The sequence below is a fragment of the Myotis daubentonii genome, chromosome 3, assembly GCF_963259705.1.
Source record: "Myotis daubentonii chromosome 3, mMyoDau2.1, whole genome shotgun sequence".
Lineage (NCBI taxonomy): Eukaryota > Metazoa > Chordata > Mammalia > Chiroptera > Vespertilionidae > Myotis > Myotis daubentonii.
In genome coordinates, this window is record NC_081842.1 from 112323006 (window position 1) to 112349377 (window position 26372).

The 26372-nt window shown below is 41.0% G+C and overlaps 1 protein-coding gene across 1 annotated transcript in view; it reads left to right on the plus strand.

The window, feature by feature from the left end:
* LOC132229683 (phospholipid scramblase 2-like) overlaps positions 1 to 26372 on the plus strand; it is a 160157-nt gene that overhangs the window by 103133 nt on the left and 30652 nt on the right. Inside the window, exon 5 of the mRNA XM_059686205.1 lies at positions 1334 to 1495. Within this exon, the coding sequence (XP_059542188.1) occupies positions 1334 to 1495 (162 nt within the window). The remainder of the gene's footprint in view (positions 1 to 1333; positions 1496 to 26372) is intronic.

Consider the following 26372-nt stretch of genomic DNA (forward strand, 5'->3'; position numbering starts at 1 on the left):
AGGAGTTTGAGAAAAGAGTTCCTTAAAAATTTCAACAAGTTTCATAAGTATGGAAATTTTTAAATGTACAGGTCGGGAGAGCAATGCTTAAGAGTGGAGTCTATGTATGCAGCCTGTCCGACTGTGTGACTCATCTTGTCTACTTTGCAGCTAGAGAATCTGATACAAGTTAGTTAACTCTCTGTTCTTCAGTTACTTTCTCCATAAATATGAATAATAGCACCAATCTGGTGTTTGTTGTCAATTAAGTATTGCGTAGAACAGTATCTTTTACTTAGAAGTTGGCAAAGGAGGTGAATAGACATTTTTTCCAAAGAATTAATAAAAGTGGCCCAAAGATGTTTGAAAAGTGTTCAACATAACTAATCATTAAGAAAATTAAAACCAAAACCACTATGAGATGTCACATTACCCCTGTTAGAATGGTTGTTATCCAAAAACAAGACATAATTTGGCAAGGTTGTGAAGATAAGGGAACACTCGTACACTGTTGGTAGGAATATTAATTGTTACAGCCATTATGAAAAACAGCATGTGATCCACCAATCCCTCTTCTGGGTATATATGCAAAGGAAATGAGGTCAGATTTTCAAAGAGATATCTACATTTCCATGTTAATTGCAGCATCAATTACAATAAACAAGATATGGAAATAACCTAAGTTTTGGTTGATGGATTCATGGGTAAGAAACATGATATAGATACAGATATATAGATATACACAATGGGATATTATTCAGCCAAATAAAAGAAGAAAACCTTGCCATTGAGACAACATGGATGCACCTAGAGGCCATTGTGCTGAGTGAAACAGGTAAGACAGAAACAGACAAATGCAGTATGGTATCACTTACATATGGAATCTAAAAACAAAAACAAAAAACACTAATTCATCAAAATAGAGATTTAAATAGTGGTTGCCTAGGACTGGGGAGAGGAGGATAGGGAAATGTTGGACAAACTACACCAACTTTTAGTTATAAGAGGAATAAGTCCTGAGGCTCAAATGTACAGCATAGTGAGTATAATAATACTATGTTGTATACTTGAAATTTGCCAAGAGAGTAGATCTCAAGCATCACTATATGAGGTTACTGATGTGTTAACTAACCTGATTGTGGTAATCATTTCACAATGTATATGTATATCAAATCATCACATTGTACACTTTAAATATATTACAACTGTACTTATCAATTATACCTCAATAAAACTGGAAAAGAAAATTATTGCCCATTCCAAAAAATGCACTTAATGAATGAAAGCTCTTATTAGACATGAGTGATGATGATGATGATAGCAATGATTACACATTACATATATTATTTTACAGATAAAAATCTATGCTCCTCCTGGTACACCAATAGGTTATGTTATTCAGACCAAGCACCCGTATGTGCCTAAGTTTACAATTCAAAATGAGAATAAAAAGGATATACTAAGAATTATCGGTCCATTTTTTGCATGCAAATGTTGTGGAGATGTTGATTTTGAGGTAAGAGATATGATAATTTTTATAAGATTTGAGGTAAGAGATGTGATAATTTTTATAGGATTTCCTTACATTTTCCAAATGTAGGGAAAATATAATTTTGTGGGAAGTTACAAATATATTTTTAAAAATGTGTATCCTAATTCTCAAGCAGGAGACAATGTGCTCATATATTTAACTTTGGTCAGAAAGGAAGTTATTAATCTCATTGAGCTTCAGTATTGATTGTGCTAAGTCAAAAAAAGAAAAGTGGAACCCTGCACTCAAATAAATATAAACAAAACAACTAATATTTCAATGTGGTGGTTTCTGTATAGAGGTCCTATACATTATCCGTTTTGAATAGAATGTTAGCCTTGTCATCTAACCTTTGTCTGACTGACAAAGCCTTAATGATCCTTCCTTAGTCTGAAACACAGGCTGCCAGTGCTCTTGGCCCTCTTCAGAAGGTCTGACATCTTTGAGTTCTTACAAAAAGCCCAATTATGCAGAGAGTTTTCAGAAATATAGTGTAAGATGTGCTACCCAGTTATGCTTCTTTGTGTTCTCTCCTTTACCTTTGTATTAAATTTGATTGTTAGAAACCACAATATATCTGTATACTTACTACATGGAGCAATTTCATCACAGCAGTTTTCCAACAGATGGTCTAGCCTTAAGTCCAAATTATTTAGTAGCAAATATTTAAAAATCAGGAAATTTTATGAGCTAATCTTGACATGATTCTCTTGGAAAATCATAAAAATCTGTTAAACTGGGCTCACATTTTCACAGAAGGGGCAAAAATATCCTACAACTAACTGAGCATGGATGCTCTGCCACTTTCCCAACTTCCACAGGCTTTCCAATATTCCCTTCATTTTTTATATTTCTTGGCTGACTTCCCCAGCTATGTGATCTTTCAATTCTTCTGTTAGACCCTGGTTATGTAAATATTAATTCTTTCCTCCATGGATTTAACAGGCTCATGACAGAAATGGACAATTCTAAGAAGACACACACAATGTAAAGGCTCTTTTAAAAAATGTATCTTTATTATCGGAAGTATCACAGATGTCCCCTTTTTTTCCCCACTGCCCCCTTTGCCCTGCACCCACCCATCAGGCCTTCACTGCACTTTTGTTTGTTTCCATGGGTTAGGCATACATGCATATAAATTCTCTGAGGAATCTCTTCCCATCCCCTATGTGGAATATGTATAATGTTTATGTTTGTGTGTGTGTAATATGTATGTGTAAGAACTTTATATAGATGTATGTAAAATAATCATTCTTTATGTAGGATATGGCATATGTATCAAAGATCCAGAGGAGTGGAAAGATAATTACTCATTTGGGGAACAATATTAATGGAAGTTTAGCTGTCATGTATTTATTTTGGAGAAATTGGTGAAACTAAAAAAAAATGTGAAGTTATTATAGTTAATGCTAAGGAATTTAGATTGCATCCAGCATGCATTTGCAATAGAATACTTAGAGCATTTATTATATGTAATAAATTAACTTCTATGCATCTAGAATGATGCGAACTAGGTACCATCTTTCAGAGATTTGAGAAATGATCATTTGAGTCAATTTCTTTTTTATATCAAACAAAATAGACTCTATTTTTTATGTTTTCTTTTTTAACTTTATTTTTTTATTGTTGACACTATTACAGATGTCCTCATTTTCCCCTACTTTGCCCACCTCCACCCAGTCCCCTACCCTCTGGCCACCACCACACTGTTGTCTATATTTATGGGTTATACATGCATGTTCTTTGGCTAAGCCATTCACCTTCTTTCAACCAGTCCCCTCTCTATCCTACCCTTGACACTTAAATTAGGAATTTTGAGTATGAGGGACCACAATGGAATATGGACTACATCATGGTGTCAGTGGTTATGAAAACTTGGGGTAGAAAAGAGATAAAAGCCTGAACACAGCAGGGGTTGTTCCATAGGAAGAAATAACTCAGTGATATTTTATAAATATATTGAATGGACTGCCTCATGAATTTGATGTAAATTGAGAATGAAAAAACATCTGGAGATGAATCTATGTCTGAGAATTAAGAAGCTTAAATAATGTGTTTGGCAATGATAAGAATCTTGAAGGAGAAACAGTTGAGTTTCTCCTTCAAGCTACTGATTTTTATTTGAGTCACGTTGAGTTTTAGGTATGTAAAGAAAAATATTGGAGTGTTTTCACATACACATAGTAGTTTAAGCCATGAGAAGATTATCCCAATGGTGTGGAAAATACAATAGATTCTCATCTACATCCTGTAGAGATGATAAGGGAATCTGTCTCCTTCCAAGACTCTTGGTAAGGGAAAAACATGTACACATTAAACTGATATCCCAATCCAGGCCCCTTTATGAATTTGAAATCTGAATCCACACCATTATTATGGTATGTTTAGGAGTCTTTTTTTTTTATTGCTTAAAGTATTACAAAGGGTATTACATATGTATCCATTTTATCCCCCTGTCCTAGACAGTCCCCTAGCCTCCCCTATCCCCCAGTGTCTTATGTCCATTGGTTATGCTTATATGCATGCATACAAGTCCTTTAGTTGATCTCTTACCCCCCTACCTCCTGCCCCCCAACCCTCCCCTGCCTTCCCACTGCAGTTTGACAATCTGTTTGAGGCAGCTCTGCCTCTGTATCTATTATTGTTCAAAAGTTTATAATGGTCTCTATTGTCCATGAGTGAGTGAGATCATGTGGTATTTTTCCTTTATTGACTGGCTTATTTCACTTAGCATAATGCTCTCCAGTTCCATCCATGATGTTGCAAATGGTAAGAGTTCCTTCCTTTTTACAGCAGCATAGTATTCCATCGTGTAGATGTACCACAGTTTTCTAATCCATTCATCTACTGATGGGCACTTAGGCTGTTTCCAGATCTTAGCTATGGTGAATTGTGCTGCTATGAACATAGGGGTGCATATATCCTTTCTGATTGGTGTTTCTGGTTTCTTGGGATATATGCCTAGAAGTGGGATCACAGGGTCAAATGGGAGTTCCATTTTCAGTTTTTTAAGGAAACTCCATACTGTCTTCCATAGTGGCTGCACCAGTCTGCATTCCCACCAGCAGTGCACAAGTGTTCCTTTTTCTCCACATCCTCTCCAGCACTTGTCGTTTGTTGATTTGTTGATGATAGCCAGTCTGACCGGTGTGAGATGATACCTCATTGCTGTTTTGATTTGCATCTCTCGGATGATTAGTGACTTTGAGCATGTTTTCAGATGTCTCTTGGCTTTCTGAATGTCCTCTTTTGAAAGGTGTCTATTTAGGTCCTTTGCCCATTTTTTGATTGGATTGTTTATCTTCCTTTTGTTAAGTTGTATGAGTTCCCTATAAATTTTGGAGATTAGGCCCTTATCAGATATGTCATTGGCAAATATGTTTTCCCACACAGTGGGTTTTCTCGTTGTTTTGTTGATGGTTTCTCTTGTTGTGCAGAAGCTTTTTATTTTGATGTAGTTCCATTTGTTCATTTTTTCTTTAGTTTCAAGTGCCCTAGGAGTTGTATCAGTGAAGAAATTGCTTCGGCATATGTCTGAGATTTTGTTGCCTTTGGATTCTTCTAGAATTTTTATGGTTTCCTGTCGTACATTTAAGTCCTTTATCCATTTTGAGTTTATTTTTGTGTATGGTATAAGTTGGTGGTCTAGTTTCATTTTCTTACATATATCTGTCCAATTTTCCCAACACCATTTATTGAAGAGACTATCTTGGCTCCATTGTATGTTCTTGCCTCCTTTGTCAAATATTAATTGAGCATATTGGTTCAGGCTGATTTCTGGGGTCTCTATTCTATTCCATTGATCTATATGCCTATTCTTGTGCCAGTACCAGGCAGTTTTGAGAACAGTGGCTTTGTAATACAACTTGATATCTGGGATTGAGATCCCACCTACTTTGTTCTTTTTCAGGATTGCTGCAGCTATTCGGGATCTTTTTTTATTCCAGATGAATTTTTGCAAAGTTCGGTCTAGATCTCTGAAGTATGCCGTTGGTATTTTAATGGGAAGTGCATTGAATTTATAGATTGCTTTGGGTAGTATGGACATTTTAATGATGTTGATTCTACCAATCCATGAACACGGTATGCTCTTCCATCTGTTTATGTCTTCCTCTATGTCTTTTTTCAATGTCCTGTAGTTTTCTGAGTAGAGGTCTTTTACCTCTTTACTTAAGTTTATTCCTAGGTAGCTTAATTTTTTCGGTGCAATAGTAAACGGGATTGTTTTTATAATCTCTCTTTCTGAAAGTTCACTATTGGTGTATAGAAATGCCTCAGATTTCTTGGGGTTAATTTTGTATCCTGCTACATTGCCAAATTCATGTATTAAGTCTAGTAGCTTTTTAATGGAATCTCTAGGGTTTTGTATGTATAATATCATGTCGTCTGCAAATAAGGACAGTTTTACTTCCTCTTTTCCAATTTGGATGCCTTTTATTTCTTCTTCTTGCCAACTTGCAATGGCTAACACTTCCAGTACTATGTTGAACAGGAGTGGTGAGAGGGGGCATCCCTGTCTTGTTCCTGTTCTTAGGGGAAATGGTGTTAGTTTTTGTCCGTTGAGTATGATGTTGGCTGTGGGCCTGTCATATATGGCTTTTATTATGTTGAGGTATGATCCTTCTACTCCCACTTTGCTGAGAGTTTTTATAAAAAATGGGTGTTGAATTTTGTCAAATGCTTTTTCTGCATCAATTGATATGACCATGTGGTTTTTTTCTTTCAATTTGTTTATGTGATGTATCACGTTTATTGATTTGCGGATATTGTACCATCCTTGCATCCCTGGGATAAATCCAACTTGGTCATGGTGTATGATCTTTCTGATGTACTGCTGGATCCGATTTGCTAAGATTTTGTTGAGGATTTTGGCATCTATGTTCATGAGGGATATTGGCCTGTAATTCTCTTTCATTGTGTTGTCTTTACCTGGTTTTGGTATTAGGGTGATGCTGGCTTCATAGAATGAGCTTGGAAGTGTTCCTTCCTCTTGAATTTTTTATAGTAGTCTGAGGAGGATAGGTTTTAGGTCTTCCTTGAATGTTTGGTAAAACTCCCCTGTGAAGCCGTCTGGTCCTGGGCTTTTGTTTGATGGAAGCTTTTTGATGACTGCTTCAATTTCTTCCACAGTTATTGGCCTGTTGAGATTTTTAGATTCTTCCTGATTGAGTTTTGGAATGTTGTATTTTTCTAGGAATTTGTCCATTTCCTCCAGGTTGTCTAGTTTGTTGGAGTAGAGCTGTCCATAGTATTTTTTAACAATCATTTGTATTTCTGTGGGGTCTGTTGTTATTTCGCCTCTATCGTTTCTGATTTTATTTATTTGGGTCCTCTCTCTCTGCTTCTTGGTGAGTCTGGCTAGAGGTTTCTCAATCTTGTTTATCCTTTCAAAGAACCAGCTCTTGGTTTCATTGATTTTCTGTATTGTTTTTTTGGTCTCTATGTCATTTATTTCTGCTCTAAGCTTTATTATCTCCTTCCTTCTGCTCACTCTGGGGTTTTCTTGTAGCTCTCTTTCTAATTCTTTGAGTTGTAGAGTTAGATGATTTACTACCATTTTTTCTTGTTTTTTGGGATAGGCCTGTAGAGCTATAAACTTCCCTCTCAGGACTGCTTTCATTGTGTCCCATAGGTTTTGGATTGTTGTGTTTTCATTGTCATTAGTTTCCAGGATGTTTTTAATTTCTTCTTTGATCTCATTGGTAACCCAATCAATATTTAATAGCATGCTATTCAGCTTCCAGGTGTTTGAGTATTTTGGGTTGTTTTTATTGTAGTTTATTTCTAATATTATGCCATCATGGTCCGCGAAGACGCTTTTTATGATTTCAATCTTCTTGAATTTGGGGATACTTTGCTTGTGACCCAATATATGGTCTATTTTTGAATATGTCTTATGAGCATTTGAGTAGAATGTGTATTCCCTGGCTTTGGGGTGAAGTGTTCTGAAGATGTCTATTAAGTCCATCTGATCTAGTGAGTCATTTAGGATTGCTGTATCTTTGCTGATTGTTTGTTTAGAGGGCTTATCCAGTGCTGTCAGTGGTGTATTAAAGTCTCCTACTATGATGGTATTGTTGTCGATCTCTCCTTTGATATCTTCCAGGAGTTTTTTTTATGAATTTGGGTGCTCCTACATTGGGTGCATATATGTTTACCAGGGTTATATCTTCTTGTTGTATTGATCCCTTTAGTATTAGGAAGTGGCCTTCCTTATCTCTTGTTAAGGCCTTCACTTTGAGGTCTATTTTGTCCGATATAAATATTGCTACCCCAGCTTTCTTTTCCTTTCCATTTGCCTGAAAGATATTTTTCCATCCTTTCACTTTCAGTCTGTGTGAGTCCCTTCTTGAGGTGGGTTTCTTGTAGACAGCAGATGTATGGGTCATGTTTTTTTATCCATTCAGCCACTCGATGTCTTTTGGTTGGAGCATTTAGTCCGTTTACATTTAAAGTTATTATTGAAAGGTACTTGTTTGTAGCCATTTCTTTTTTTGTGTGGCTGTTTTCTTTCTGAGCTTTTTATTTCTTCTTTTTATACCAGTCCCTTTAGCATTCCTTGCATTGCTGGCTTGGTGGTGACAAATTCCCTTAGCCTTTTTTTGTCTGTGAAGCTTCTTATTTCCCCTTCAAGTTTGAATGATAGCCTTGCTGGATAGAGTATTCTTGGATTCAGTCCTTTGCTTTGCATCACTTTGTAAATTTCAGTCCATTCTTTTCTGGCCTGATGTGTTTCTGTTGAGAAATCATTTGACAGTCTAATGGGAGATCCCTTGTATGTAACTTTCCGACTCTCTCTTGCAGCCTGTAAGATTTTCTCTTTGTCGTGAACATTTGCCATGGTGGTTATGATGTGTCTTGGTGTGGGTCTTTTCGGGTTCACCTTGTTTGGGACTCTCTGGGCTTGTGTGACTTTTTTCTTCCCCACCTCAGGAAAGTTTTCTGATATTATTTCTTCGAGTAGGTTTTCTAATCCTTGTTCATCCTTCTGTTGTTCTGGTACTCCTATTATTCGTATGTTGTTTCGTTTCATGTTGTCCCAAAGCTCCCTTAGGCTCTCCTCCTGTCTTTTAATTTTTTTCTCCAATTGCAGTACATTTTGGGTGTGTTTTGCTTCCTTGTCTTCTAATTCACTAATTCGGTCCTCCGCTTCTCCTAGTCTACTGTTGATACTTTCAATGGAGTTTTTCATTGCAGCTATATCACTCTTCATTTCTTCTTGGGTCTTACTTAAGTTGTTGATTTTTTCATCTGTTTCTTCTGGCTTCTTCCATATGTTATCGATTTTTTCATCTGTTTCTTCTTGCTCCTTCCATATGTTATCCATTTTTTCATCTGTTTCTTCTTGCTTCTTGTAGAGGTTGTCGATTTTTTCCTCCATCCGGTTTATGCACTCTAGGACCCTTATTCTGAATTCTTTATCTGTCATGTTGCATGCCTCTGTATTACTTAGCTGCTTTTCTGGAGAGTCCTCCTTCTCTTTCCTTTGGGGGTTTCTTTGTCTACCCATGTTTGATCTCACTGACATATCTAGACATTGAGTCGTTCAGTGGTTGCTCCCTTGGTGGCAGTGACTCCTTGGTCTATGGTTGCTCTTCGGGCGGTTGTGGTAGCAGCTGCTCTTCAGTTGGCAGCAGCTTCTCTGGTGGGTGCTGTTCACAGCTGTGGTGGCTCTTCTGGCTGGTGGAGCGAGGTTTCACGTACAGCTGCTCTTCCTCAGCAGAGGATGTGGTGCTCAGGAGGATTCTGTTGCTTGGATCTGCTGCGTTGATTTAAAGGCACAAAATACAACACAACAAGGCACCACGTACCAGGCACTATACACAAATATATTCACGATATTAATAACCCCAAATAAATGTGACCACCTGAATTAAGAGGATTAGGGGATAAGGAAGAAGGAAGAGAAAAAGATAAAAGAGAAAAAAGAAAAGAAAAGTAGGGACCAAAAAAAGGAGTGCAAAAATGAAATTGGGAAAAAGGAGGGGGGAAAATAAAAGCGAGAAAAGAAAAGAGAAAAAAAAAAAAGAGCGAAAAGAGAGAATGAAGTGGAAGAGGGGAAGAGACTTTTTATATGAGGAGAATACTCCTATAGAACAGCCATTAATCCCAACAAATTCCAGCAACAGCTCCCTGGATATGAATGCAAACTAGAAACAACCAATAATATAATGATGAAAATAGAATGGAGAACACTAATCCCACAATAAAATATAGAGAAAATAAAATGGCACTTTAAAAAATGGTAAAATGGTAGCAGTAATAATACTGGTTAAAAATAAGAAGGTAGTAATTAAAAGGGTAAAATCAGGTGATGGAAAAAGAAGAAAAGAAAAGAAAAGAAAAGAAAAGAAAAGGAGCAGAAAAAGAAGGGAAAAAAAAGAAAAAAAATTGGTTTCTTAGTTAAAAAGTGAAAAAAGAAAAAAAAATTGCAGTAGTGAAGGTCCTTCGTTTCTTCTGTTCTTCAGTGTGGCTCGCCTTAGACCTTCCAGGTATTCAGGAGAGTGTTGAGTTTCCCTGCGATATACTGTTCCTCTGTGTTGTAAACCACAGTCCTTATTTTAAAGCATGCCGCATTTATTTCCCAGACTGCCTTATTTTGTGTTTAGCAAAGAGTCAGTTTGTGGGTCAGCCTCTGGGTGGCAGTGTTCTGGGGTTGGCCTCTGAGTCTATAGGGCCTCTCTGTCCAGTGGAAGTTCACTGCCCAGAGCTGACTGCGTAATAGTTAGTTACCGGCGCTATGTTGTTGCTGGGATTGAAAATCCCTCTATAGGCCAGACCCTGTTAACTCCCAGGGACTGATCATGTTATCTTAATCCTTGATCTTGTTCAGGGTGGAATCTGGGTGTGGCTGTGCTCCTTGCCTGGGGGCTGGGGGGAGAAGTCTCACTCTCTGGAGAGGATGGCTGTCCCAGTCCTGGGCTCAGGGGTGTCTCAGCACTCAATTCACTGCCACCTCTCCCGGCTCCCCCTCTCTCCCCAGTCTCTCCCCAGATTCCACTCCTCCGCACACTCTCCCTCTCCTTAGCACAGGTGAGTGTCTGTATCCGAAATGTCCCATGAACAGGATTCAGTGAAAACAAACAAACAAACGCCGGCCACGGAAACGGGGAAGGCTTGGTTTCTGTAAGCTTCTTCTCTTACCGGGACTGCATGGTCAGGTCAGCTCTTCAGGCTTCCCCCTTTAGGCTCAGTCCTCCGTGATCACAGAACCCAGATCTCAATTCCCCTGGCGGCGCCAGGAATCCCGAGGTTCTCCTTTCCCCCCGTCAGGGGCTGTGCCTGTCCCAAGGGACACGGCTGTCTGCCACGCGGTCTCCCTCCGACTCTCTGGGCTCAGAGGTCTGGCAAACTTTCCTGCCCAAATCCCTGGTTTTTTTTTTTTTACCTTTCGAGGGGAGCTCTGCTCTTCCCGGCTGCAAACCCTCTCACCAGCTGAGCAATTTCGCCAATTCGGTGTGAGTGTTACTAGTTTCAGCTGCTCGCTCCATTTCCTCCGGGCTAGGAGTCTTAATACATAGAAATAGATCCTGAGTGGCAGGATCAAATGGGAAAGCACACTAGAAGGAGATTAATCACCAAAGGAACCTGCTATTCTTACAGAGGAGGGGGAATCTATCTTTACATTAACATATTTAAAAATTGCATAATTCCCTAGGAACCAAGAATAAACTGCATGCAATAGAATAGCTTGCAAGCATACAAAAACACTTAAACAGTAAAGAGACTAAACAAAAAAGGGAAGAATGATACCAATAATAAAGGACAGGAGTATTTGAAGATAAACCAAATAGAACCTCTGAAAATGAAAAATAGTCATTAATAAAACATCATTGGAAAGATTGAGCTGCAAACTAGATACAGGTAAAGAGAACTGGATTATCCATATTTGGAAAATAAATAGGTGAGGAAAGCATTATAAATTTGAAGGGACAAAATAAAACTGAAGGGAGATAGAAGAAAAAAACTACTCTTCCATATGTCAAAGAGGAGCTACAGTGGAAGAGAATGCACTGAGATGCTATTCAAAGAGATAAATGACAGAAAGTTGCTAACTTGATACCATGCACCCTCAGATTCAAAAAGTACAAGGAGTTCTGTGTGTGAAAAAAAAACACACAAAAACCTGACACTCATATATAACTAAGGTAAACAGGAAACTTCAAATTATAAAAGAAAATATAAAATATGCAACTGTGGGGTTCCAATCAAGATGGTGGCATAAGTAAACATGGTACATGAATCCTCCCACAATTATATCAAAATTATAACTAAACTAGAAGAAAACCATCATTCACAACAATTTGAAATCTAGCAGAATATAAGTCCTGCAACTAAAGATATAAAGAAGAAGCCACATTGAGGAGGAGCAGAGAATCTTTGCAACTGATAAGTTTGGGGACAAATCCCTCCCACTATGTATGAACAGCAATCAAGGCTCAACTACAACAAGAGGGTGTACACAGCCACACAGAAGGCACATCTGGAGTGCCAGACTGGGGTGATCAGGGAGGCTCTGCCACTGGACCCTGCAGAACACCTGCTACATAAGGTGACTCTACCAACCCCAGGTAATATAGCCAGTACATAGAAGGAAACACAAGTAGGCAGGCAAAATGAGGAGACAAATAAATATGTCCCAAATGAAAAAGCATAACAAAATTCCAGAAAAAGAACTAATAATAGAGACAGCAGTTTATGAAATTCAGAGTTCAAAACACTGGTTATAAGGATGCTCAATGAATTTAGGGGAAGAATAGATGGACTTAATGAGAAGTTCAACAAAGATAGAAAACATGAAAAAGAAGCAGTCAGAAATGAAAAATGCACTGGCTGAGATGAAGAGTACATTACAGGAAATTAACAATAGAGTGGATTAAGCATAGGATCAAATTAGAGATTTGGAAGATAAGGAAACAGAAAACAGCCAATTAGAACATCAAAAATAAAAGGGAATCCACTAAATGAGGATAGTATATGGAGGCTTGGGACAACTTCAAGTGTACCAATGTTCAAATCATGGGAGTGCCAGAAGGAGAAGAGAAATATCAAGGAATATAAAAAATGATGACAGAAAACTTTCCTAACTTGCTGAAGGAAATAGTCATACAAGCCTAGGAAGCACAGAGAGTCCCAAACAAGATGAACCCAAAGAGGCCTACACCAAGACACATAATTAAAATGCTAAAGGTTAAAGACAAAGAGAGTATCTTTAAAGCAGCAAGAGAAAAGCAGTGTTACCTACAAGGGAGCTTCCATAAGACTGTCAGCTGATTTCTCAACAGCAAGCAGTGGCAATAAATATTCAAAATGATTCAGAACTTACTCTACCCAGCAAAGCTGTCATTTAGAATTGAAGGACAGATAAAGAGCTTCACAGACAAGAAAAAGCTAAAGTAGCTGTAAGAAATAAGGCAAGCCCCCCAATCCAGGGGTCCTGATAGAACACAAAACATACTCGGGAGCCAGGCAGCAAGGCAAATATCTTTACTTCCACGTAGAAGGGTGTGCACACCAGCAGGTGGTCTGTTCGGCTTTATAGTCTCTGACATGCATGACCTGTCCCTTACTCTTGATTGGAGCTCAGGTGCACAGTCTTTCCTGATTGGCTAGTTCAAAGGGAGTGGTTGGCTTTTGCTGTTTCAAGATGGCGGCTTCCAGGGGTGCTGCAAGCCAGCGGCCAACATGGTGGCTGCCAAGTCATGCAGTCCAAAATGGTAGCTGTCTAAACTGTTCTTTGGCAGGGAAGATGATTTGTTTTTTCTCACAACTCCCCCTTTCCTTTATTTAAACTCCTTTCTTCAAAATTGGCTGACATTCATTGACTTTCATGCTCTACAGTGTCTAGGAAAAGACTAATTTGCTGTTTGGTCAATGCGGTTTCAATTAACCCTTGGATAAGAACCCCCATCCCCATACATTGGATGATGTAGCATCCCATCACTATAACTTCTAATCAAAGGGGTGAATGTGGACACCATTGCTCTAGTGCAGTGATGGCGAACCTATGACATGCATGTCAGAGGTGACACACGAACTCATTTTTTTGGTTGATTTTTCTTTGTTAAATGGCATTTAAATATATAAAATAAATATCAAAAATATAAATCTTTGTTTTACTATGGTTGCAAATATAAAAAAATTTCTATATGTGACATGGCACCAGAGTTAAGTTAGGGTTTTTCAAAATGCTGACACGCCGAGCTCAAAAGGTTTCCCATCACTGTTCTAGTGCATCAGAGAAAGGACCTTGATCCCAGGTTCCAGCTCACTCATCACTAAAGCTGTCAGTGCCTGTGGGGCCTCAGTGATGGTCCATCTGCTGTGTTGTCAGGGATGAATGTACAACACTGGCCCCCAACATTACACATATTTCTCCTTTTTCTGTCGGAATCAGATCCAAGGCCAACCTACTCTCCCAGGTCATCCTGCTGCTAGCATCTGGCTGCTCAGCTATCCCTTTAACTTCGTCTCAAGTATAGATAACGAGCCTTTGCTGGTTATAGTAAATATAATTAATCCAGCCACATTCTTGTTTACAGTGGGCCACCAGAACAGGACAGACTCAAATCCTGCAGCAATCTGATTTCTAGCCTTAAACTCCTTTGGCATGCCTCCTGGAACCACAATGGAATCTGTGTATATATGAGGATCAAAGCAACCCCCTGGATTCTCTCTCCTCTTCGTAGTCTGTGTGTCCATTGAAAAAGGTTTATGATATGCCAAAGTGAAAGCGATAGCCAATTGTATCAGAGAGCAAGTTCCACTCCAACTGCTGGGGAAGGCCACAAATCAGGGCCCCTCATGACACCACCAGACATCAGCACGGGGTATTGACATTGCAGCATGATTGCCTTCTGAGGATACTCGGTCATTTATGCATCCAGATAAATTTCTCATAAATCCCAAGCACTGTTTCCTCCTTTGAGAGGCAGAAGGTATAGTTTATGTCAGAAGACAGGGCTAGATGATTTGGAGGGGGAAGGTGGGTCCTTGCTCTTTACCTCTGTTGAATGAGAAGAATAGGGAAAGAGTCTTACAGGAAGCGTTTCCCCAGGTGGTTTCCTCCTGGTACAAGGCAAGCACACATTCCATCCCATTACTGTCTGAGATCCATCTGAATGGAAATGGGACCACTTGGGCCTCTAGCCTTCTTGCTGCACCAGTATAACAGCCACTTTTATTTAGAGAGCGTACAGAATATTTAGACCATTCCACCCTGGCATTCGTTCCCTTATATCCTACTTCTACTTGCATGGTGGTGGCAGTGGCCTAGGGGATCTTTTCCTGTGACCTCTACCCCTAAATCTAGTTCTAGCCAATCTTTTGACCTAAAGGTTTAAATATCCAAGTCATTCAAGTTATCTATAATAAATAACTGGGTAAGCATGATCCAGGTTGTACACATTTCTCCAGCCCACATTGTAAGCCTCTGTAATTTTCCAGAATCCTAAAGCAAATAGAGCCCTGTACATGATGGGTATTAAGAAAACTCACAGTTTTTAGTGTCAATTTCAAGGGGATATGTCCTATATGGCTGTTCAAGTTGAGGCGTGTCTGCCCTTAACCTCGGTGTGATGGGTCCAACCTTGCTCTGCAGTCTGAACAGCAGTCTCTGTGGTAAACAACACAGGTTGGGTCCTTCCCAGAAGGGTTTCAACTTGCTTCCCTTCCAAATCTTGATTAGAACAAATGTAGTCTTCCAGTCAATGGCGATGAACCGGAAACTCAAGAGGGCTTTGGGTCAGGAGGCCTTCTAACCTGAGAGAGATTAAAGTAGAAATGATACCCAGTACATATTTCTTAAGAAATTGGTCCCTAGTTTCCATTGTAGGAAGATCTTGAGGCATTCCAGTGTCTATTAGAATCACCTACACCCAACTCCAGGTTAAAAAAAAACAATAAGACTTTTCTTAAAATTCAAACCTTAGGAAGGTTGTCAAACTTGATTTTACCAGATTAAATATTAAAGTGTATTAGACAGAAAAAGAGGCTAGCAAACTTCAGTTCCCATGATTAAAAGATGGTCTCTTATTTATTAAATACCTGTTTAATATAACATAATTATTTTATATAATAAAGAGGTAATATGTAAATTGACCACCACACCCTCGCACAAGATGGCCTCACCCATGTGGTCAAAAGATGGCCACCACAAGTTGGCCAGCAGGGGAGGGCACTTGTGGGCAATCAGACCAGCAGGGGAGGGCAGTTAGGGGTGACCGGGTCAGCCAGGGAGGGCAGTTGGGGTGGGGGCCAGGCTTGTAGGAAAGGGCAGTTAGGGGTGACTAGGCCGGCAGGGGAGGGCAGTTACGGGCAACCAGGTCAGCAGGGGAGGGCAGTTGGGGGCAATCAGGCCAGCAGGGGAGCAGTTAGGCATCAATCAGGCTGGCAGGCAGAAGCAGGTAGAGGCAATCAGGCAGGCAGGCAGGCAGGCAAGTGGTTGGGAGCCAGCAGTACCAGATTATGAGAGGGATGTCTGACTGCCTGTCAGACATCCCCCGAGGAGTCCCAGATTGGAGAGGGTGCAGGCTGGGCTGAGGGACAACCCCCAGTGCACTAATTTTGTGCACTGGGCCTCTAGTTTTATTAGAATAGAACTGAGCAAAATAAAGCTTATTTTCTAACTTCATTTGTCCTTGGGTGTGGACAGCAAATGACACTAATTGGATTTCTCCCATCAGTCTCCCTTAGTACTTTGGCATAAGCTATTTACCCTCTGTTTAGGGAGGCAAAATACAAATCATTGACTCTTTAAGTGTCCTTGGTTTAGGAAGATATTTTCTAGATGGCTCCAAATTGCTGTTTTACTATTTCAGCTTTCCTGTTCTGCTTGTACTGGTTTATTTGCCTATATCATTTAATCAATTTCCTTTTAACATTTCTTTTTATAAGCTTCTTATAACTTCCACAGACATTCTTACAATTTTCAAAAACATGTTTACAACTTCCAGAAATAATCACCTCTATAAACCACTTTTTTCCTCTTTAAAATGCATAATCATGCCTCAGTCTTTCCATTATGTATTTCTATTCTAATAGTCTTTCTTTCTGTCATACCATCAGCAACTTTTCTTTCTTTTTTTAATGTATTAGAATTCTTCACTCTTAGAAATCTTAATTTTTCAATGATTACCAAAAAGTAAACAGCCAACATTTCTTAGATTAACATTTATGACATACTTTAAATGCACTTTTACTTTCAAGAAAATATACCTTCAATAAAGTACAAGAGATCTTCTGTAATAAAAACTAAGAGCAGGCAAATTAAACTGTGTCTAGAAATTAATGTTTCATTTTTTAAAAAAAATATTTAGATGTTTATCATTTAACCCCGCAATGCTCCAAAGCCTTTAAGTTAATTAAGATTTTTGGAAAATTATGTATAGGCATATGAAGCTAGAGAAAATGCAGGGAGAGGAGGGAGCAGGCTGTTCCTAGGCTTCTAGCCGCTTGGATTTAAACTGCCAGATTTTTCCTTAGAGATAACATGTTAAGGTTACTGCTGTGGCTTCTGTTTCTGGCCCTCCAGGCCAGCCCTTCCCTAGGCCAGTTGTTCTACAATCGTGAACATTATGTTAGTTTTCTGTTTTTGCCTTTCTTATTTTTATGAACATAGATTTTCTGAGCCTCTTTTAATGGCTTTTCTGCACTTCTTTAACTTTATCCTTCCAGTTCTTTAACTTTTCAGTTCTCTTGAGATGTCAGGTCAACTATTGATGACAAAATGTAATTTTTAATATTTCTTGGCCCAACAGGTCCTCAGGATCTGGCCCAGAGTAGTTTCTCATTTGATCTTTTAGTCTTGGTAAAATTCAGAAGGTCCTTCTTCTTTGCCTTGCTGAATATTGAAGGCTTTACTTAGGTTCTGAGTCCAACTGGGGCTCCTGGGTTTGGAAATCTTACACTGCTGTAAGCACACCAGGGCCAGCCAGGTGCTCTCTTTCCCAGATAGCCATAGCATTTCATTTCTGTCTGCCCTTGTTCTCTTTCAGGCTTTTTTTTTTTTTCTTTTACAGGCTGGCCGCTTCCTCCAACAGAGAGCAATCAGTCTCTTCTTGAGTGACTAGACTTTTATTATTAACATATTTATAATTATTACTGAAAAGCTTTTTCACAAATTCTTTATTTTAGTTACGTTTATTTATTATATCTTAACAACTTTGAGATTTTAAAGCCAATCATTACCTAAAGCATTTTCTTGACCAAGAACTGCCCATTTTCATGGAAGCATTGATCTTGTTACCCAACCCAGCCTGCATAGCTTACTTCCTTATGCAATTTCAAGTATATTGTATTGGTCTAATTTAGTTCAAAAATATTTCTTTTTAGGGAGAGAGAGTAGATCTTTGTGTCACCTCAGGACCCTTGAGATGTCACAAAGCTGTCTCTCAGTTAAATTCTCAAAATATTACATTCGGAAAATCTGTCAAATAAACCCAATTTAAATATTAAAACTTAAACCAGTTGTAACATTAAAGATTTGGTCTTGACCACAGAATTAATTATTTTCAATTTGGCTATTAAATTTTTATATTTTAATAATGTCACAGATATGATATACTTTGAATGTCTCAGAGAAAATGCTGGAAGGACATGCCTACCTCCCGCCCATTTCCTTGTTGCAAGGGCGCAGGAGTGGCAAGCTGTGCCCACCCCATAGCCTCAGTTTCGTTTCCGCCAGCCTGTGTAGGTTTGTGATGTCACAGGCAGGTGCTGAACCACCCAGTCCCCTGTAATACCAACACTGCCTGCTGGATGTTTAATGGACATGATGTAAGGCAGGGCTTTGCAAATTCATCCACCCTGCCCCTTTCAGAGCACCTGCACAAGTTTCAAGAGTGTGCCTTTTATTCTTCAGCTTTTAAATTTAAAAGCCATTTTCAAAGCTGCCTTAGAATATTAAAATCTTAACCCAGCACAGCAAAATGACCTTTGGTTCTGAGTGGCACAAAGCCTACAGGGAGGGTTCCCTATATTCATAAACCAGGGGAAAGCAAAGTCCCTAAAAGATCAAAAGTCAACATTACATTACAGACATACAGACAGAAATCTCACTAGCTAAAAGTTTCTGGCTGGCCAACACCCTGCCAGGGATAGCAGGATGAATCCCCAAAAATAAGGATTCTTGGCAGCTGCTGGGGCATCCGGCAATCTCTGTCACATGTTCAGCCTCACCACGCATAACTGGGCTTCCCGAAAGCAGGAATTTCCCCATCTTTAAACAGACTAAAGAAACAACTAAAAGACATAAAACATCAACAAATACTCTCATACAGGCATGCGCCACACTGAAAGTTTACACTGCAGAGCAATGTCTTTTGTCCCTGGTTTGGGGCACTGCCTCTCCCCAGAATCTCAGCATTCTCCCAATGGACTATTTTGGGGAATGTATTCCCTAGGCCTAGAATTTCTGATTCCCATCCTCAGCAGGTTGCTTGTGACTATGTACTCAACCCCCCATATTGGAGGTTTCTCATATTCCCTGAGATCTGCTTCATCCTTCTCTGGCCACTTCCCTCGCAGGAGAATGGAACCACAGATCAGAACTCCACACTCACTTTATGTCCAAGACACATCCCAGTCACATATGCCCGACCTCCGAGGATACCCAATCACCAAAGTATTACTCAGTCCAATTTCCCACCTTGGCTCATGCTTACCTGATTGCCACAGGTCTTGCTTGGGCCCTGCATGTGTTGCTGGCTGACTCTTGATCCTGAAATCATAGGTGGCCCAGGGTGGATGGATGTCCCTCCCTCTGAGGCTGCTGCAACTTGGTAGTGGGGTGCACCTCCTCAGGAGAGGGGTCCAATTTCCCTGTGATGACAAACGGTATCCCGGATGAGACCCCAGATTGTAAGAAATAAGGTGAGCCCCCCAGTTCAGGGGTCCTGGTAGAACACAAAACATACTCAGGAGCCAGGCAGAGAGGCAAATATCTTTACTTCTACATAGACCTGTACTTTACTCTTGATTGGAGCTCAGGCACACCGTCTTTTCCTATTGGCTAATTCAAAGGGAGGGGTTGGCCTTTGCTGTTTCAAGATGGTGGCCCCCAGGGGAGCTGCAAGCCATGGGGCCAACATGGCAGCTGCCAAGTCATACAGTCCAAAATGTCAGCTGTCTAAACTGTTCTTTGACAGAAAAGATGATTTATTTATTTCCACATAGTTCGTTACCATAAAAACAGTATTACAAGAAATGTTAAAGGATCTTCTTTAAGAAGAAGAAAGATTAAAAATATAATAATAAAATAACAATAAATACATACCTATCAATAATTACTTTAAGCACAAATGGATTAAATGCTCCAATGAGAAGACATACAGTGGCTGAATGGATAACAAAACAAGGCCCTTACATATTCTGTCTACAAGAGGCTTTCTTCAGATCAAAAGACACAAACACTGAAAGTAAAAGGATGAAAAAAGGTATTTCATAAAAATGGAAATAAACAAACAAAAGCTGGGGTAGCAATAGTTACACCAGACAAAACAGACCTAAAAAATAAAAATAAAATAAATGGACAAACAGAATAGAAACAGACTCATAGATACAGAGAATATTTTGATAGTTCCCAGAAGGGTGTTGGAAGTATGGGTGAAAAAGGTGAAAGGATTAAGAAGTACAAGTTGATAGTTACAAAATGTCATGAAGATGTAAAGTACAGCATAGGGAGAGTATAGTCAGTAATCTACACTAATAGAAGATAAACATGCAAATTGACTGTACCTTCGCTGCACCTTAAGCCACGCCCACCAGCCAATCGGGGTGACTGTATGCAAATTAATCCAACCAAGATGGGGGCCGGCAGCCACAGAGTTGGAGTGAGCAGGAGACTTGGTTGCCCCAGCGATGGAAGAAGCCAAGGTTCCTGGCCAGCTGCTGCCTCCTCACAAGGCAACAAAGTTTCAATTATAGAAGGTAAATAAACCCCAGATACCTGCTTCCAGTCACCATGGCCACGGAGTTGAAGCGAATAAAAAAAAAGGAAAGGCTGGGAGCTTCAGTCGCTGGGGGCTTGGTCAGTCTGAAAACCACCATCAGCCCCTCACCCAGACTGGCCAGGCACCCAAGTGGGGACCCTCACCTGGAAGGGGGTTTGGACAGACTGAAAACGGCCCTCAGCCCCTCAACCAGGCTGGCCAGGCACCCCAGCGGGACCCCCACCTTGATCCGGGACACCCTTCAGGGCAAACCAGTTGGCCCCCACTTGTGCACCAGGCCTCTATTCTATTTTTTTTTTTAATTAAATCTTTATTGTTCAGATTATTACATTTGTTCCTCTTTTTTTCCCCCCCATAACTCCCCTCCTCCCAGTTCCTGCCCCACCCTCCGCCCTCACTCCCCACCCACTGTCCTCATCCATAGGTGCACGATTTTTGTCCAGTCTCTTCCCACATCTCCCACACCCCTTTCCCCCCCAAGAATAGTCAGTCCATTCCCTTTCTATGTCCCTGATTCTATTATAATCAACAGTTCATTCTGTTCATCAGATTATTTATTCACTTGATTCTTAGATTCACTTGTTGATAGATGCATATTTGTTGTTCATAATTTGTATCTTTACCTTTTTCTTCCTCTTCCTCTTCTTAAAGGATACCTTTCAGCATTTCATATAATCCTGGTTTGGTGGTGATGAACTCCTTTAGCTTTTCCTTATCTGTGAAGCTCTTTATCTGACCTTCAATTCTGAATGATAGCTTTGCTGGATAAAGTAATCTTGGTTGTAGGTTCTTGGTATTCATCACTTTGAATATTTCTTGCCACTCCCTTCTGGCCTGCAAAGTTTCTGTTGAGAAATCAGCTGACAGTCGTATGGGTATTCCCTTGTAGGTAACTGAGTTTCTTTCTCTTGCTGTTTTTAAGATTCTCTCTTTGTCTTTTGCTCTTGGCATTTTAATTATGATGTGTCTTGGTGTGGTCCTCTTTGGATTCCTTTTGTTTGGGGTTCTCCGCGCTTCTTGGACCTGTAAGTCCATTTCTTTCACCAAGTGGGGGAAGTTTTCTGTCATTATTTCTCCAAATAGGTTTTCAATATCTTGCTCTCTCTCATCTTCTGGCACCCCTATAATTCTGATGTTGGTACGCTTGAAGCTGTCCCAGAGGCTCCTTACACTATCCTCGCATTTTTGGATTCTTTTTTCATTTTGCTTTTCCGGTTGGATGTTTGTTGCTTCCTTGCATTTCAAACCATTGACTTGATTCTTGCGCTCCTCTGGTCTGCTGTCGGGCGTCTGTATAATATTCGTTATTTCAGTCCGTGTATGCTTAATTTCTAGTTGGTTCCCCAATATAAGATCGAGGGTCTTATTAGTTTTCGTGTAGATCTCATTAAGTTTATCGGCAGCTTCTAAACAGTTCTTGAGAGACCTTAAAAGTGTGGTTCTGAACTCTATATCTTCCTTTGACAATTTTGTCCTGTTTCTTTGTCTCCGCATTTTTTTATGCTTCCTTGGTGCACCGCCTAGTGGTCTTTGTTCGCAGTCTTATAGTTAAATCTTGATTGTTGTAGCTAATTCCAGGGAGGGTTTGACCTCCAGGCCAAGTGGCTATGAGAATCAGCTGTGTCAGCAGTGAGAGAACTTCTGTCCTCTAGGGAGGTGCTAATCTAGCCTTTGCCTGAGGCTATCCGGCAAATGCCTCTGTGCAGGGCTTGGGTGGGGCGGGTCACACAGGATCAACAGGGTGGGCCAGAGAGCGGTTATGGCGGCTCTCAGTCCTGTCCCCAGGGGCTCTGCCTGAGTCCCAGCACCCGCTGCAAAGCTCGGAGAGAAAGCTGCACTCACTCTGACCGAAGCCAGACAGTCCCGCTTCTCCCGTTTGAGTCTGGGTCCCTAAAGACTCGCCCGGATCTGGAGCTCAGAGTCTGCGACTCCCTCCCGATTGAAAACGCCAACCGTGCCCTCCGCCGCCAGCCCACTCCGCGCACTCCGCACCTCAGAATTTGACTTCAGCACTGCGCCTCCTCTGAGTGTCCGTGTGCATTTCTCTTTCCTCCTAGTTGTAGGACTTCCACTCAGCCAGCGTTCCTGTGGTTCTGGGTGATGTCCCTTCCGTTTTTTGGTTTCACTTTTGAAGTAGTTGTTCAAAGCAGCAAACTCCGGCGTTAACCTATGCTGCCATCTTGGTTCTCCTCTCCTGTGTCCAGGCCTCTATTCTATATAATAAAAGGGTAATATGCAAATTGGCCCTAACAGTAGAATGACTGGGAATGACTGGTCACCATAACACACACTGACCACCAGGGGGAAGATGCTCAATGCAGGAGCTGCCCCCTGGTGGTCAGTGTGCTCCCACAGGGGGAGCTCTGCTCAGCCACAAGCCAGGCTGATGGCTGCCAGCACAGCAGTGGTGGGGGGAGCCTCTCCTGCTTCCTCAGCAGCGCTAAGGATGTCCGACTGCAGCTTAGGTCTGCTCTCTGCTGGCAAGTGGACATCCCCCAATGGCTTCCAGGCTGCCAGAGGAATGTCTGACTGCCAGCTTGGGCCCGATCCCCCGGGGAACAGGCCTACACCAGCAGGTGGACATCCTCTGAGGGGTCCCAGACTACAAGAGGGCATAGGCCAGGCTGGGGGACCTTCCCAAGTGCACAAATTTTTGTGCACCGGGCCTCAAGTATTCTAATAGCTATGTATGTTGTCAGATGGTACTAGATTTACTGGGGTGATCACTTAGTAAGTTAAATAATGTCTAATCACTGGCTCATACACCTGAAACTAATAGAATATTGTATGTCAACTATAATTAAAAGATATTATTTAAAAAGAAATTAATAAAAAGGAATAAGCCCTAGCTGGCTTGGCTCAGCAGATAGAGTGTCAGCCTACAGACTACAAGGTCCCAGGTGTGATTCTAGTCAAGGGCACATACCCTGGTTGTGGGTTCTGTCCCCAGTGGGGAACATGCAGGAAGCAGCCAATCAATGATTCTCTCTCATCATTGATGTTTCTATCTCTCCCTTTCTCTTCCTCTCTGAAATCAATAAAAAATATATATTTTAAAAATATGAATAATACTAGCCAATGTAGACAGCAGCTCTAGTCACAATAGCCAAAAAGTAGAAACAATCCAAATGTCCATCAACAAATGAATAAACAAAATGTAATCCTATCTAATAAAAGAGAAACGGTAATTAGCCGTACATCCGCTACTCTTCCCATTCGCTAATCAGGGTGATATGCAAATTAACTGCCAGCCAAGATGGCGGCCAGCAACCAGGCAGCTTGAAGCTAACATGAGGCTTGCTTGCTTCAGTGATGGAGGACTCCAACGTTCCCGCCTGCTGCTGCCAGGCTCTGAGCTTGCAGTTTGAAACATTGTTACAAATATAGAAGCTAAACAAAACCCCAGAAACCTGCTTTTAGACAGCCAGGATCTCAGAGCTGGAGTTGAAAAGTGTTTCGTTTATAGAACCCAAACAAAGCAGATACCTGCTTTCAGCAGCAGAGGCCTAAGAGGTGGAGCCTAGTCTCAGAGCTAAAGCTGGCCCAGAATAAAAAAAAAGAAAAAGAAAAAAAGGAGCAGTTGGGAGCTTCAGTCACCTGCTAGCCTGAAAACAGCCCTCAGCCCCTCACCGAGACTGGCCAGGCACCCCAGTGGGGACAACCACCCTGAAGGGTATGTGACCAGCTGCAAACAGTCATCATCCCCTCATCCAGGCTGGCCAGGCACCCCAGTGGGGACCCTCATCCTGATCCAGGACACCCTTCAGGGCAAACCAGCTGGCTCCACCCATGCACCAGGCCTCTAACCTTTATAGTAAAAGGGTAATATGCCTCCCAGCACCGGGATCAGCGGAGCCGCGAGGCCTCCCAGCATCAGGATCAGCATGACAGGGGGCAGCGCCCAAACCCCCTGATCAGCCCTGCTCTGTGCATGACAGGGGGGAGCTCCCCAACCCCCTGATGGGCCCTGCTCTGTGTGTGACAGGGTACAGAGCCCCAACCCCTCTGATGGGCCCTGCTCTGTGCATGACAGGGGGCAGCACCCCAACCCCCTGATTGGCCCTGCTCTGTGCCTGACAGGGGGTGGCACCACAACCTCCCTATCGACCCTGCCTTGAGTGTGACAGGGGGAAGTGTCCCAACCCCCCAATCGGCCCTACCCTGAGCGTGACTGAGGGTGGCATCGCAACCTCCCAATCCGCCCTGCTCTGTGCATGACAGGGTGTGGTGCCCCAACTCCCCAATAGGCCCTGCTCTGAGCCCGACCAGGGGCTGCACCTAGGGATTGGGCCTGCCCTCTGCCACCAGGGAGCAGGCCTATGCCAGCAGGTCGTTATCTCCCGAGGGGTCCCAGACAGCGAGAGGGCACAGACCTGGCTGAAGGAACCCCCCTTCCCCAGAGTGCACAAATTTTTGTGCACCGGGCCTCTAGTCTTATATAATAAAAGGCTAATATGCAAATTATCTCCATGAGCAGGAGTTCGACTGACCGGGAGTTAGATGTGCACTGACCACCAGGGGGTGGCGCATAACATGGCAGGCATCAGCTACATGGCACTGGCAGTAGGTGGAAATGGTGATGCTGCCGGCCCCATGGGCCCCAAGGAGAGTGCAACCATGATGTGATGGTGGAGCAGGTGAGTGGGCCGTGCCAGGCCAAGGCAGATGTGAACAAGGGCCCCAATCACCCGCCAGTCTCCCTAAAGACGGCGGTAGTAGAGGGGGTCGGGGCTGGAAAGCAGGTGGTGTCAGGCCAAGATGGGTGCGAGCAGGGACCCTGATCACCTGCCAGTTGCCCCAGAGAACAGCCCTAATCACTGGCTAAGGCTAGGGACCTTACCTGTGCATGAATTTGTGCACCAGGTCTCTAGTGTATAAATAAAATAAAATATGCAAGTGTAAAGAGGAAATCTTATCTCTAGGGATATGTGGCATTTTACTATAGGTTTACTAATTGTTTTTCTTCTTTTTGTATTGTCTATTAATATCCATTTATCTGTTGCATTGTTTACATTTTTCTTCTCAATTTATAAAAATTAATTTGTTTATTATAGACAATCCTGCATCTATCCTCTGATTTACATTTTAAACAAATCTAACCCTTGTTTTTAAACTTTATATTATATATACAAAAATTTTAAATCTTGTATGGTCATGTATATCTATTTTTTATGGCTTTCAGTTATCTTAATTATGAAGGTCCTCCCCAAACCTTCTATTTATTAAAATGGTTCTTATTTATTTTTATAATTAAATCTATAACCCACCAGGAAATTTATTAGCAAAGGATAGGAACAAACTATTTTCTTTCAATGACTAGACAGTTTATCATCAGAATTTATTAAGTGAACTATTTATTCTTTGCTAAATTGAAATACTATGCTTGCTGTACATTAAATTCCACAAATAATGGAATGTATTTCTAAATTCCCTCCTCTGTTGCATTGACCTAACTATATGGTTTTATAAGCAGTACCTTATGATATGATTATGGTGACTTAATGATATGTTCTCTGTTATAGCAAAATGATCACTCATTCTTCATCATATTTTCTTGCTATTATCTTCTGTTCCTTTTGTATGAGCATAAAGTTCTTTTCATTCAATTTTTGAGAAGTTAGAATATAATCAGATTATGTAAAATATATTATTTTTTAACTAACATATTTATGATACTAAACCTATGCTATCCCAGAGTGTTTTGTCTTTTTAAAAAATTCTTTATTGTTTAAAGTATTACATAAATATTTTGCCCCCATTGATCTCTTCCCGGCCACTCCCACCCCCCAGCACATGCTGGTCGATGCTTCTATGTCTCTGGTTCTATTTTTGTTCATCAGTTTATGTTGTTCATTATATTCCACAAATGAGTGAGTTCACGTGACATTTGCTTTCTCTGACGGGCTTATTTC